The sequence below is a fragment of the Pipistrellus kuhlii genome, unplaced genomic scaffold (genome assembly GCF_014108245.1).
Source record: "Pipistrellus kuhlii isolate mPipKuh1 unplaced genomic scaffold, mPipKuh1.p scaffold_m20_p_8, whole genome shotgun sequence".
In the NCBI taxonomy this organism is placed as follows: Eukaryota; Metazoa; Chordata; class Mammalia; order Chiroptera; family Vespertilionidae; genus Pipistrellus; species Pipistrellus kuhlii.
Genome location: NW_023425584.1, coordinates 52,862,149 through 52,874,244, shown reverse-complemented (window position 1 = coordinate 52,874,244; position 12,096 = coordinate 52,862,149). Strand labels below are relative to the sequence as shown.

The following is a 12,096-nucleotide window of genomic DNA, read 5'->3' as shown; positions in this document are numbered from 1 at the left end:
GGACAACCATGTGGAATCAGGGTAGTGATGAGGTCTGAAAATAAAGGTTGCTCTTGCACAGATCCTCATGCGAGCTCATTCATCTTTCACAGGAAGCAGCTTGGTTAATAACAAACTTCTACAACACCCTTGAAATGCAGGACACAAGCAGAGAAAACACGACAAAACTCAGTAGCCTTGCCAATGTGTTCCTGTTAGTCCTTCAGAGGCCAGTGACTGCTGTACAAATCTAAGGCAAAGGCCTTGAAAGAGTTTGTGCGTGCCAGAACCGCCTACATTTTTATAATTCATGCATTTCAAACCTTAGTTAATTTTAGTACTTTCCAATTGTGCATTTAATACACTGTACCGAAATATTTCCTGTCAAAATACCGTTATCTTCTCGTTATTGGGGCAATAAGAAATGAACACACTCATATCAATTTTTATGCTAGAAGACACAATAAGTACTTTTCAGAAGACTCTTGCATTTTGGGGGGCCAGAATTAAATCTGATATTTAAGGAACATTTTACACAAAATGTAATAGAAAACAATGTAGAACTGATATGTCATGCCTTGCTCTATGTTCTAACAGTACTTTGCATATATCTCACAGAAGTTTTCTCCTTGTTTTGCATTAGTTTAAAACTTACAAAATTGTAGATCAAAATCATCATCTTGATCTATGAAAATCGTAAATTTCCTGTGGTTTAACTTCTTAGTTGTATATGCACTTGATTTGTTCACCAATTGTAAACAACTTGAAGGTACAAGATCATATATTATGTCTTTCTATCTCAAGAACATAGCATGCAAGACTGACAATTAGTGAACAGAATAAATAGTTGTTACGTTTAAATGAAAGGATGAGGAATTAAACTCTCAGAATTTAATACGTGTAAAATCAATCGGTAAAGGAAAGGATGTTCTTTTACTGCCCTGGGATGTATGTCCCAGGAAAGGAAAGGACAAATACCCCATTCAAAAAAAAAAAAAAAGCTGAGGGTTTTGTTTATTCCTTATTTTTCTGCATTTTTAAGTTATGTTTACACAATGGAGATATTTAGATGACTGACACGTATTTTACTCTTCATGTGTAAGTTTTCATGAGTAGATGCAGGTTAAAACTGAAACATATCGACAGCTATAGAATTTCTAGTCTTTTTACACACATTATACACCATACACATGAAAATGATTCCAGTCCTGTCAGCTGTGATGGCCTAATAAATGCAGGAATCCCTGCATCTCAAAATTTACAATGTGTGAAGTGTTGTATTAATTTTAAAAGGATAAATAAGTCAAACACCCTTTTCATTAGGTCAAAGGAAATAAGATATAGGACACCTCCCCAAGAAAAAAAATGCAGAGATTGTGATTTAAGAAACTGGATATTGCTCAAACTGTTTTTCCATTTGTACGTAATATCCTAATCATCACAAGCTTTTGAAAATAATACTCCTGGTATTATTTGTTGCCTGTTCATCTGCATGGCTTTCTGTTTAAGCAAAACCTGCCTTTCCATAGCTGGTAACATGGCTTGTTCAGGGGGTGGAGAGACCAATCTGGGGCTCAGGGCAGTGCCAGCCAAGTGAATGCCAAACCCAGATGCCTGGTAAGGGATTTCCAGCCCTGGAGTGCTAACATGGGAACTTTCTATTTTAGGGCATTGGGACACATTCCAGGAACCATGAAAGCTACCATTCTTGGGGCTTGCAATGTGTATATCCCACATGTAATGCCTTGCAACAGCCCTGCAAAATAAATGTTGTCATATATTTATTAGTACATGCTTACCTGGCGTTGGACTAGAGAGTGTGCTGTGGTCTCATTAAGCTTAGTATGCGGGAGACATGAAATAAACAATAACTTCCCAAATAGCTATTGTCCAGCAGTGACAAGGTACCAGGCTAATGGAATAGCACCTGAGGGTTGCTGTTCTTAGGATAGAGTGGTCAAGGAAGGCCTATCTGAGGAGGTGCCATCTGAACAGAGCCCTGGAGGAAGTGAGAGATGCTGATACTTGAGAGAATGATGGAACAGCAAGGATGATGCCCTCAGGTGGTACCTTGGAAATGCTCTGACATGGCACTGGAGTGGTGGGATTTAATCAAAAAGTTTTCCTGTTAATTTACTTGCAATCAGATTATGTCCAACAAAATCATCTGAAGTCTCCCAGGTTACACTCTGGGGACTTCTTCCATATTCATGTTCACCTCCCAAAAAGGGCACTTCCTGCAGGCAGAGGAAAACATGAGGAAGTGAAGCCTGAAATTCCTACCCATGCCTCACAGGTTGCCGGTTCAGCCACTATAGACAAGTGTGACTCCGCTTCCCATGGCATCATAGCCCTGCTGAACCTGAATGGGGCTCCCAGTCTCCCACTGAGCTCTGCAGCGGCCTCTGGAAATCCAGAAAAACCACAGAAGGGCTGACCTTGATCAGACAAAGAGCCTTCCATATGTCAAGCATTGAAGGGGAGCTTGGCCTTGAACCTGGGTTTTCATCCATTTGTAGCAAGATTCACATGCCTATGGAGGCTGAGGCAGTGGGTCCGACCTATGCTTTTTTTTTTTTCCCCTCAAATGAAGACCCACACCTTTTTTTTTGGGGGGGGGGGAGGAGAGAGATATAAAGGCCAATAAAATATGTTAATTTCTCAATTGGGTCAATTCTCAGTCGGGTCAATTCTCAGACCAGTTTCAGTCTGGTCTGCAGAGACCAGGTTGAGGGTTCCAACTGGTGCACGAATCCATGCACCAGGCCTCCAGTAAAGAAATAAAGTAATGTGTCCAGAAGCTCAGAACTGGAAAATGCTGTAGCTGGGATAATGAACCTACAATAGAATGATTGGAGTCAGAGGCTGCTGTTGTAACCATTTTGGATAGAGAAAAATTACCTATTCAAGGTAAGTTTTTAGGAGGCCGTTAGTCATTTTTTAAAAGTCAGCTCATCCAACCAGAATTTCTACATAAAGTGAAATATCATTTGCCAAATCTCTGTTTCACAGTGGGCTACAGCTAGCACGCCTCCATATTCCTCCAAGCACTCAAATCCGGTATGTTCTTCCTATGTTCCCCTCCAGGTTTCCAAAGCCACCTTGTTCCTGGAATGTGGGATCTGCCCCTCGCTGTTACTGCCTTTGCAACAGCTTATTGGAAGCAAACAAGCATGGGGGAATTGAGCAAGAACTTCTGGGACATCAACCTTGGAGAAGAAGCAAGGAATGTAGGATGCATGTTGACCGTCCAAACAGGACAGAGATAATGATTAATCGAATCCCCTGCAGGTTTAAATGAGATGGGAGCTGCGAGTGAAGGCAATCCTCTTTTCTTGCAGCTGGAGTGCTGCTCCTCCTGAGCCAACCCCTCCCCCCTCGGAAATGATGTGTTCCATGTGGATTTTCTGCCTGGTCCTGAGCGTGGCGGGCACAGTGTGGGTATGGTGCCTTTATTTCTCTTCTTGCCTTCTCTCTGGTGCTTATTTCACAGAGCTCGCAGGTCTGAGTCAGTGTTCTGCATGCCCTCACACACTGTTGGCTCTCCCAGCCCTAGGCCATGAAGGCAAGTTCCTAGATGGGTCAAACATCTCAAGAGGACAGGGCAACATGACCCTACAAGGGAGGCTTAGGGGGAACAAAGTGTATAAATTCACAGGGGAAGCTTTAACATTTGTAGCTCAAGCTTACAATATGTTTTTTAAAGGAAAGATATTTTTGCTACAAAGCCTTGAGAATAGTTAATGCTAGTTAACATAACAAAACATTCACATACGTTTTTAAAACCTATTACTATAATTTATTATCTATTTATTTATTTATTTATTGCTATTTGTCCAGAATAAGCAGAACAGTGGTTTAATATAGTTTTGTTTTTCTGAAAGGTAGTTTTTTTGTTTCTTTTAAGACAAATACAAAATAAATTAGTTATTATTGCAAATATATTACAAAGCAAAGCCAGGAGAGATTAATTAATAAGACAATTTGGTCTGGGGAAGCAATTATATTCTTTTAAGGTAATTACTAAATGCTGTAATAACTTCTAACGTTTGACTCCAGAAACCTATAGAAAAGAAGAGAAACTTTATTCAACACGGCTTTTGAAACACTTTAATCTTACAAAAACATAAAAAATATAGGCTGTGAATTATTCCCATTTATTTCTTTTTCTTCATCACTCATAAATCTGAATACCAGAGCAGAAAAAAACCAAAGAGGGTTTCTAACTTAATTTTCTCCCATATAATAAAATAATAAGTAAACATTTTTATGGGAAATAAAACTAACATCATTTGCTGTGATAATGTTTTGGATAATGTATAACTTTCAGTTATTTCTCCCTATTATTGGCATACATATTTAATTTTTCCCTGCTTGCATTGTGTGCATTTTATTCTCAAGGATATTTGCACTTACAATTTTATTTCTTAGACAAAAAGATTATACTTGTTACTTTAAATAAATTGTTCCTAATGCCTGAATTAATATTACCATTATTGGGATATTTTTTAATGAGATGACAAAAGTTAACTAATTATAAAAATGAGGTTAAATAGCAAAGTCCTTGTAAGCTGGTGGTACATAGTAAATATAGCTAAAATCTAAAATCTTCATTGATTTGTTGGGATATAAAATCTTTTTGGAAGAATACTTTTATATCTTATTTCATCTAAAGATCACAATAGAAAAATTTTTAAATCTGTGTTTCTATTATAAGGTGTTCAAAAGTTGTCAGTCATGGACCATTATTTTTACTTTCACTCTACTTTTCTTTATTTAAAACACAAAGAATCTATTACATGAGTGAGCAACATAGAAAGCATGTCTGAGTTTAGTTGAACTGGTTACATGTGTGTCCTTGGAATATATTTGCTCAAATAATGGACCCATAAGGTCATAGTAGAAACTTAAAGGCAAGACAGACATTAAGCCAAGATAGTGTAGGCTTTTTCCTACAGGAAAAAGGAATTATAGGAGGAAGAACCCTTTGAATTTTCCAATTATCTATGTCCACAGATTGATGAAAAAGAAAAGGTAGAATTTAACCAATTTTGTTGCTTCAAATAATTGACCTCTTATAATAGAGCTTTGAAAAGGACTACCATTTAATAACTGCTTTGGTATCAAACACAGCTAAGAAATTTGTTCAACTTATCTCCTTTAATTCTCACAACTTCATAAAATGGGTTATTGGGATTTTCATTAAAAAGATCAGAAATCTGAAGCTTGTAGAGGCCCTGATGCTGGCGCTCCTAACCCCCTGGAAACGCTCCTCCTCTTCTTGGGGTTAACAGTGTCTTTTCCTTATCTTCTTACTGTTCCTTTCTTTCGTGTCTGTAAATGAATCCTTAAAGACTGCAGAGACTGATGAAGGTGAATTTTTAGCTGCTGGAGGAGGTGTGCGTGGCCCCAGAATTACCGAAAGACAGCAATCTGCCTGCAAAGAGACAGACTGGCCCTTCTGTGCTGATGAAGACTGGGTGAGCACTGGGCATGGGAAAAGGGAGACTCCTTCATTGTGTTAGAAACATACACAGGCTGACCCATGAAGTCAAAGAAAACTTTTCCAATGGAAGTAATCGAATAGTTTATTACATGTCAAATGAAAAAAAAGACAAATGAAAAGGAACCTAGTTCTGAGAGCACAATTTAAATTTCCTCCCATGCTCTGGTCATTAGTGGGTTAAGGCATTGGATTTTAGTTGTCTCTTCGGATAGCTACTAGAAATTTTAATATTATGGCCTCGGGATTTCATGGGGCCTAATTTATGATGGAGGGGCCCCTAATCTCAGGATATTTTTATGATCTCTACCTACTCCTCCTAAATTACTTTTAAATTAAAGGATGATCTGAAGAGATTGAGGAGGGAAGAAATAGGAGCTGCATGGAAACCTTCAAAATTGTACTGAATCCAAGAAATAGGCCCTTAATGTAATGTTTATCTCTTCACCTTCAGATCCAAAAATGCCCTTCCGGCTGCAGGATGAAAGGGTTGATTGATGAAGTCAATCAAGATTTTACAAACAGAATAAATAAGCTCAAAAATGCATTCTTTGATTATCAGAAGAACAATAAAGACTCTAGTTCACTCACCAGGAATATAATGGAACTTTTGAGAGGGGATTTTGTCAACTCTAACCGTAAGTATTACATATTTGGTGCTTTGGTTTTATAATACACAGCAAATCAATAACATCAAACATTCTAAATATGGTGTCTCCTTATAGCAACTGAGATTTCATTCCAAAATATTTGGTGTAGAAACACATACCCTTTAGATATAGCTAAATTTTTAAGGAGGAGCTTGCATAATGTCAAAAAGAGTTGTTTAATGTAAGTCAGAATTTTGGATTGAAGGCTAGAATTTAAGTGCTTTCTTTTCAAAGGTACATACTGAAAATAAGTTGGGTAGACATATTGGCTTCTCTCTTACAGAGGAGGAAGCAGAGTGGTCAAGGAACTTGTTTGAATACCCAAAGCTGTCATGTGATGGAGTTGGGAGTTCCACCCATAGACTCCACTAAGCAGATTATGCAGTTTGCTGTTTGTTTTTAATTAAAATTATATAGCCATATTCCAGCTTTCTTACAGAACAAGAGCGTGGCCACACTAGGACCAGGAAGCATTGGGTTTGCTCTGGGCCTGGGCACCAAGTGTAGTGAAACCCCAGGTCCTAAAGCCTTGCTTGGCTCTTTATAGCTTCAGGAGACACTGTACTAATTTAAAGTCAACGGTGCAACATAATTGGCAAGAGAGTGGTCCTGCTGAACTAAAACATCACAAAAACAAAAAGTTTAGGAAAAATTTAAAGTCCATAGATAGGAAGAAAACCTTAGTAATAAAATCCAGAAACACAATTCCCAGTACATCATGTTCAGCTTTCAAGAAAAAAAATTACAAGGCAAAAAGTGCATTAAAGAGACAGAGCAAGCCTCAAAACAAGACATGACAAGGGTGTTGGAATTATTAGACTGGCAATTTAGATCAAATATGATGAAGATGCTAAGGATTATAATGAATAAAGTAGAACATGGGCAATATAAGCAGAGAAATGGAAATCCTAAGAAAGAACTAAAAAGCAGTGCTAAAGATACACCAAGAGTGAACCCTAAGATAAACTACTGCCTTTGGGTGATTATTATGTATCAATGTAGGCTCATACTTGGTTAAAAAAAAATAAAGACCATTATGATGAGTGATGTTGATAATGAGAAGCACTATGCATATTTAGGGGCAGTGGATATAAGAAAAATCTCTATACCTTCTTCTTGGAAACCTAGAACTGCTCTAAAAAATGAACAATTGATACATACAAAAATAAGTAAAAATAGAAAGTTGTGTGGGGAAAATAAAAAAAATCCAGGAACATGTTCAAGTCCTATGAGTAAGGATATGATAAGATAATTGGAATGTGATCAAATCAATTATTTTTTCTATTAATTATCTTTAAAATTCCAAAGAGATTTTCTTCTGCAGTTATTTGCAATTCTAATTGTTGGTAGGGTACCCTAACTGATATCCATAAATGACTACAGGACATAACATTGCCCAAAAATCAAATGCCTAATAGCTTTGCAATTCACAAATTAAATACTCAGATAACTATTATATTATAAAAGTAACATGGGGAATATTTCTAAATAAATTTTCTTCTTTTACTGGCTATTTCAAGCAAATCACTCAGTAGCTGCTTCAATATCCATATTTTCTATTTCAGACAATGATAATACATACAATCAAGTGTCAGAAGATCTGAGAAGCAGACTTGAGACCCTGAATAGCAAAGTCACAGAACATGTACAGCATATCCAACTTCTGCAGAAAAATGTCAAGGACCAGCTGGTAGAAATGAAGCGACTGGAGGTAAGAAAGTGCATTGCTTTGTCACCAGATTTCCTTATTTTGGATAGTAGGAAAATGGGAGGCGATGGTCATTCACTGAATGCCTATTATCCATAGAGCTTTGTGTTCTATTTCCCTTATCTAACTATAAAGTATTATTACCCTTCTCTACACCTGGCAAAAAAATAAAGCTCAGTGATATTAAGTAAAATTTCCCAGGGCACACAGATAATAAATTTCAAAATCAAATATTCAGTCCCTGCTCTTGATCTGTTCTAAGATAAATCCAAATAGTCCCTATTGCTTCTCTTGGCTACCCTAACAACACCCAGCATCTCGTCCACTGAGGATACCACAAAAATGAGTATGGGTTGGTAGGTCTCCAGTTCAAAGAAATGAAAACCATTTCCAAGAAATACACTAACTACTAAGAACTCAATAGACATCTTTTATTTTTTTAGATCTACCTTTCTTTCCTATCTGTCTCCTCCTTTTTCTAGGTGGACATTGATATTAAGATCCGATCTTGCCAAGGGTCATGCAGCAGGGCTGTAGCACGTGTGATAGATCTGCAGGACTATGAGGATCAGCAGAAGCAAGTTGAACATCTCATTGCCAAAGACCTACTTCCGCCTAAATATAGACAAAGCCTACCACTGTTAAAGATGAACCCATCTTTAGATTTGGTTCCCAGAGAGTCCAAGATCCAGCTTCAGACAGCCCCTCCAGAGTTTAAGGCACTCATGGAAATGCGGCAGATGCAAATGACCTTAGAGAGGTCTGGGACAGATAAGAATCCCCGAGGAGACTCTGCCTATCGTGGAGCAGGATCAACACCTGAAAACCCCAGGAAACCTGTACCTGGTAGTGGGAATCCGAGACCTGGGAGCTCTGGACATGGTGGTAACCATGGAAGTTTTCGGCCTGAAAGGCCAGATGGCACAGGGCATGGCAACACCAGGCCTGCCAACCCAGACTGGGGCACATTTACAGAAACTTCAGAAAGTGTAAGTCCAGGGACAAAGAAAGAGTACCACCACACAAGTGAACGGGTCACTTCCGAAGGAGGTAAAGAGCTTCTGATTGGTGGAGAGAAGGCTACCTCTGGTGGCCTAATCACCAGGCGCAGTTCATGCTCTAAAACCGTTACTAAGACCACCATCGGTGCTGATGGCCGCAAGCAAGTGACGAAAGAAGTGGTCACCTCTGAGGATGGTTCTGACTGTGGGGACACAACTGGTGTAGACTCGTTCCATACAACTAGGGATAGCTTTGACGAATTCCGTCGTAGGCACCCTGAAGAAGCTGCTTTCTTTGAGGCTGACTCAACTGGGAGAATAATCCCAAGTTTGTTGTCACCTGGGTTAACAGAGTTTGAGACCCACTCTCTGGGCTCAGCATCTGACATTTTCAGAGACTTAGAGGAAACCAGCTCTCACCTCCACGTCAGCGGAACTCATTCCACCAAGAAAGGCCGACCTAGACCTCGCAAGGCCAGAGGTATCCGCCCTTCTTAGACTAAGTTATTCTTGCAGTGTGCTCCCATAGCACCTTGCACTTCTTTCCTAGCCCTCTTTCATGCTTTATTAAAATTACCTCCTTTTTGTTTGTTTGTTTTTCATGCTGAACTGTAAATTCCACGGGGGCAGGGACTTTGTCTATCATGCTCATCTCTGTATCCCAAACACCTATCAGTGCAGAAGATCACCATTCAATAAATATATGTTAAACGAATCCCTCTGAAACTAGATTTTGAGTTTGTTTAAGCTAATTATTTTACCCTTCAAAATATGTGTTGCTGGAATTGTTACCCAATTTATTTGACCGTATTGTTTGGAGTGGCTCTCAGTTGAAATTGAGATTAGGTTAAAGACAAGTTATATTAGTGCTAAACGTTGCTTAGATATCTTTGCTGGTTACTTGCTGTTAATCAGTACATGCAAGTAAAAGTTGAAATCCATTGAGGAAATCCCCTTTGCAATTTGTAGGTATAAGTGCCTCTCATTTGCTTATGATTCATTCCGGTGTAAAAGCATGTTTTCTCCATGGAGGGAAGGAAGGAAAGAAAGAAGAAAGGAAGGCAGAAAAAAGGCAGGAAGAAAAAAGGGAGGGAGGCAGGGAAGGAGGGAGAGAAGGAGAGAGGGAAGAAAGGAGAAAGGAAGGAAGGAAGGAAGGAAGGAAGGAAGGAAGGAAGGAAGGAAGGAAGGAAGGAGGGAGGGAGGGAGGGAGGGAGGGAGGGAGGGAGGGAGGGAGGGAGGGAGGGAGGGAGGGAGGGAGGGAGGGAGGAGGGAGGGAGGGAGGGAGGGAGGGAGGGAGGGAGGGAGGAAGGGAGGGAGGGAGGGAGGGAGGGAGGGAGGGAGGGAGGAGGAAAGAAAGAAAGAAGGGAAAGGAAGCCAGTATCTACCTTCATTTAATCTGGGCCATTCCTATCTTTGTAAAATTAAATGAGAGTAACTTCTTCCAACCAGCTTAATTTTTCTTTTAGACTGTGATGATGTCCTCCAAACACATCCTTCAGGTGCCCAAAGTGGCCTTTTCAGTATCAAGCCACCGGGATCCAGTAAGATTTTTTCAGTTTATTGTGATCAAGAGACCAGTTTGGGAGGATGGCTTTTGATCCAGCAAAGAATGGATGGATCACTGAATTTTAACCGGACGTGGCAAGACTACAAGAGAGGTTTCGGCAGCGTGAATGACAAGGGGGAAGGAGAATTCTGGCTAGGCAATGAATACCTCCACTTGCTAACCCTGGGGGGCTCTGTGCTTCGGGTTGAATTAGAGGACTGGGCCGGGAACCTGGCTTATGCAGAATATCATTTGAGGGTAGGCTCTGAGGCAGAAGGCTATGCCCTGCAGGTCTCCTCCTACAAGGGCACGGCCGGCGATGCTCTGATTGAGGGCTCCGTGGAGGAAGGCACAGAGTACACTTCTCACAATGGCATGCAGTTCAGCACCTTTGACAGGGATGCAGACCAGTGGGAAGAGAACTGTGCTGAAGTCTTTGGAGGAGGCTGGTGGTACAACAACTGCCAGGCAGCCAATCTCAATGGCATCTATTACCCTGGGGGCTTCTATGACCCCAGGAACAGTCTTTATGAGATTGAGAACGGAGTGGTCTGGGTCCCCTTCAGAGGAGCAGACTATTCCCTCTGGGCTGTCCGCATGAAAGTCAGGCCCCTGGTGACCCAATAAACAGGAAGAGCGGAAGTGAGAGCACTCCATTTTGTTTAGCGAAGTGGAGGAAAAATAAGGAAGATGGAGGAGTCAAGATTCCTTACAACTGAAAAAATCCCCTGGTGCTATTTTATTATTCTTTGTACTGTAGCTAAATGTAACTGAGTCATATTAGTGCTTCAAAAAAATAAAGTTGTGTAATTTTTTTTTTTTTTTGTAAATCTTTCAACTATCTCTGTGAGTTTTAAAATTTCTGTAAGGGTACACACCAAGAGACATTAGTACATCAGAAAGAGGGACTCAAATAAAGAGCTCCTCTCTGCAACAGTGTTGTTTGGAGAGCTTCAAAGTATTAGGGCTATTGCAAAAGAAAGAATTTATTTCATCCAGGCCATTTGAATGACTTTAAACTAATATTTTTAATTTTCAAAGCACTCAATTTAACAATGGTTGGCTTTTGTAGAAAAATTGACCAAGTTCTTTTATCTTTTCTGTTAGTAAGCAAATCCATGCTGGCAGGAGAGCCATTCTTCCCTAATAGAAATAGATATCTCTTCATTAAGGTTTCAATGAAGACCACAATACATACTTATTTTTCTCAATTTCTTTAAAAAAAAAATACCTGGAAAAACACATTTAAATTTTAAAAAAATATATCTTTCCAAAAGAGATGGCATTTATTGTACAATTGACAATTTCTACACCATTCATCTCAGTTTATTTTCTACTAATTATAAACTATAGTCTGTGATACATTAGTTGTTATTAAAGTAAAACAATTTGTTTGAAAGCATCTCACTATATATGATTTATACTCTTCAAAAATTCAACATATTTACATTGATCAATATTTTATTTTGATCTAAGTTGCTTCTTTGATCTTGGTGGCCTCAGCTCCTGCTCCAAATTTTTAACTCATATTTTCTTTTAGTGAGAACTACTTGCCATTTATTTCTGAAAATATATAAAAATATCCCAAACACATTGGAATCCCAGTACATTGCCCTCAATTGCATAGTTTCTATCACAGTGTAACTGCATCCTTTCTCCTTGGTGAGGAAAGGAGGGAGGAAAAAAGAGAGAGAAGAAAGGAGGCAGAG

General features: G+C 39.3%; 1 protein-coding gene across 1 annotated transcript; it reads left to right on the top strand.

Moving 5' to 3' along the window:
- The first annotated feature begins 3,258 nt into the window (after positions 1-3,258).
- Positions 3,259-11,203, top strand: FGA (fibrinogen alpha chain). Its single transcript, XM_036423904.2, has 6 exons — positions 3,259-3,420; positions 5,334-5,459; positions 5,937-6,120; positions 7,698-7,843; positions 8,323-9,322; positions 10,308-11,203. The coding sequence occupies exons 1-6, from the start codon at positions 3,277-3,279 to the stop codon at positions 11,012-11,014; spliced, it is 2,307 nt and encodes a 768-aa protein (XP_036279797.2). The 5' UTR covers positions 3,259-3,276; the 3' UTR covers positions 11,015-11,203.
- Positions 11,204-12,096: the final 893 nt, after the last annotated feature.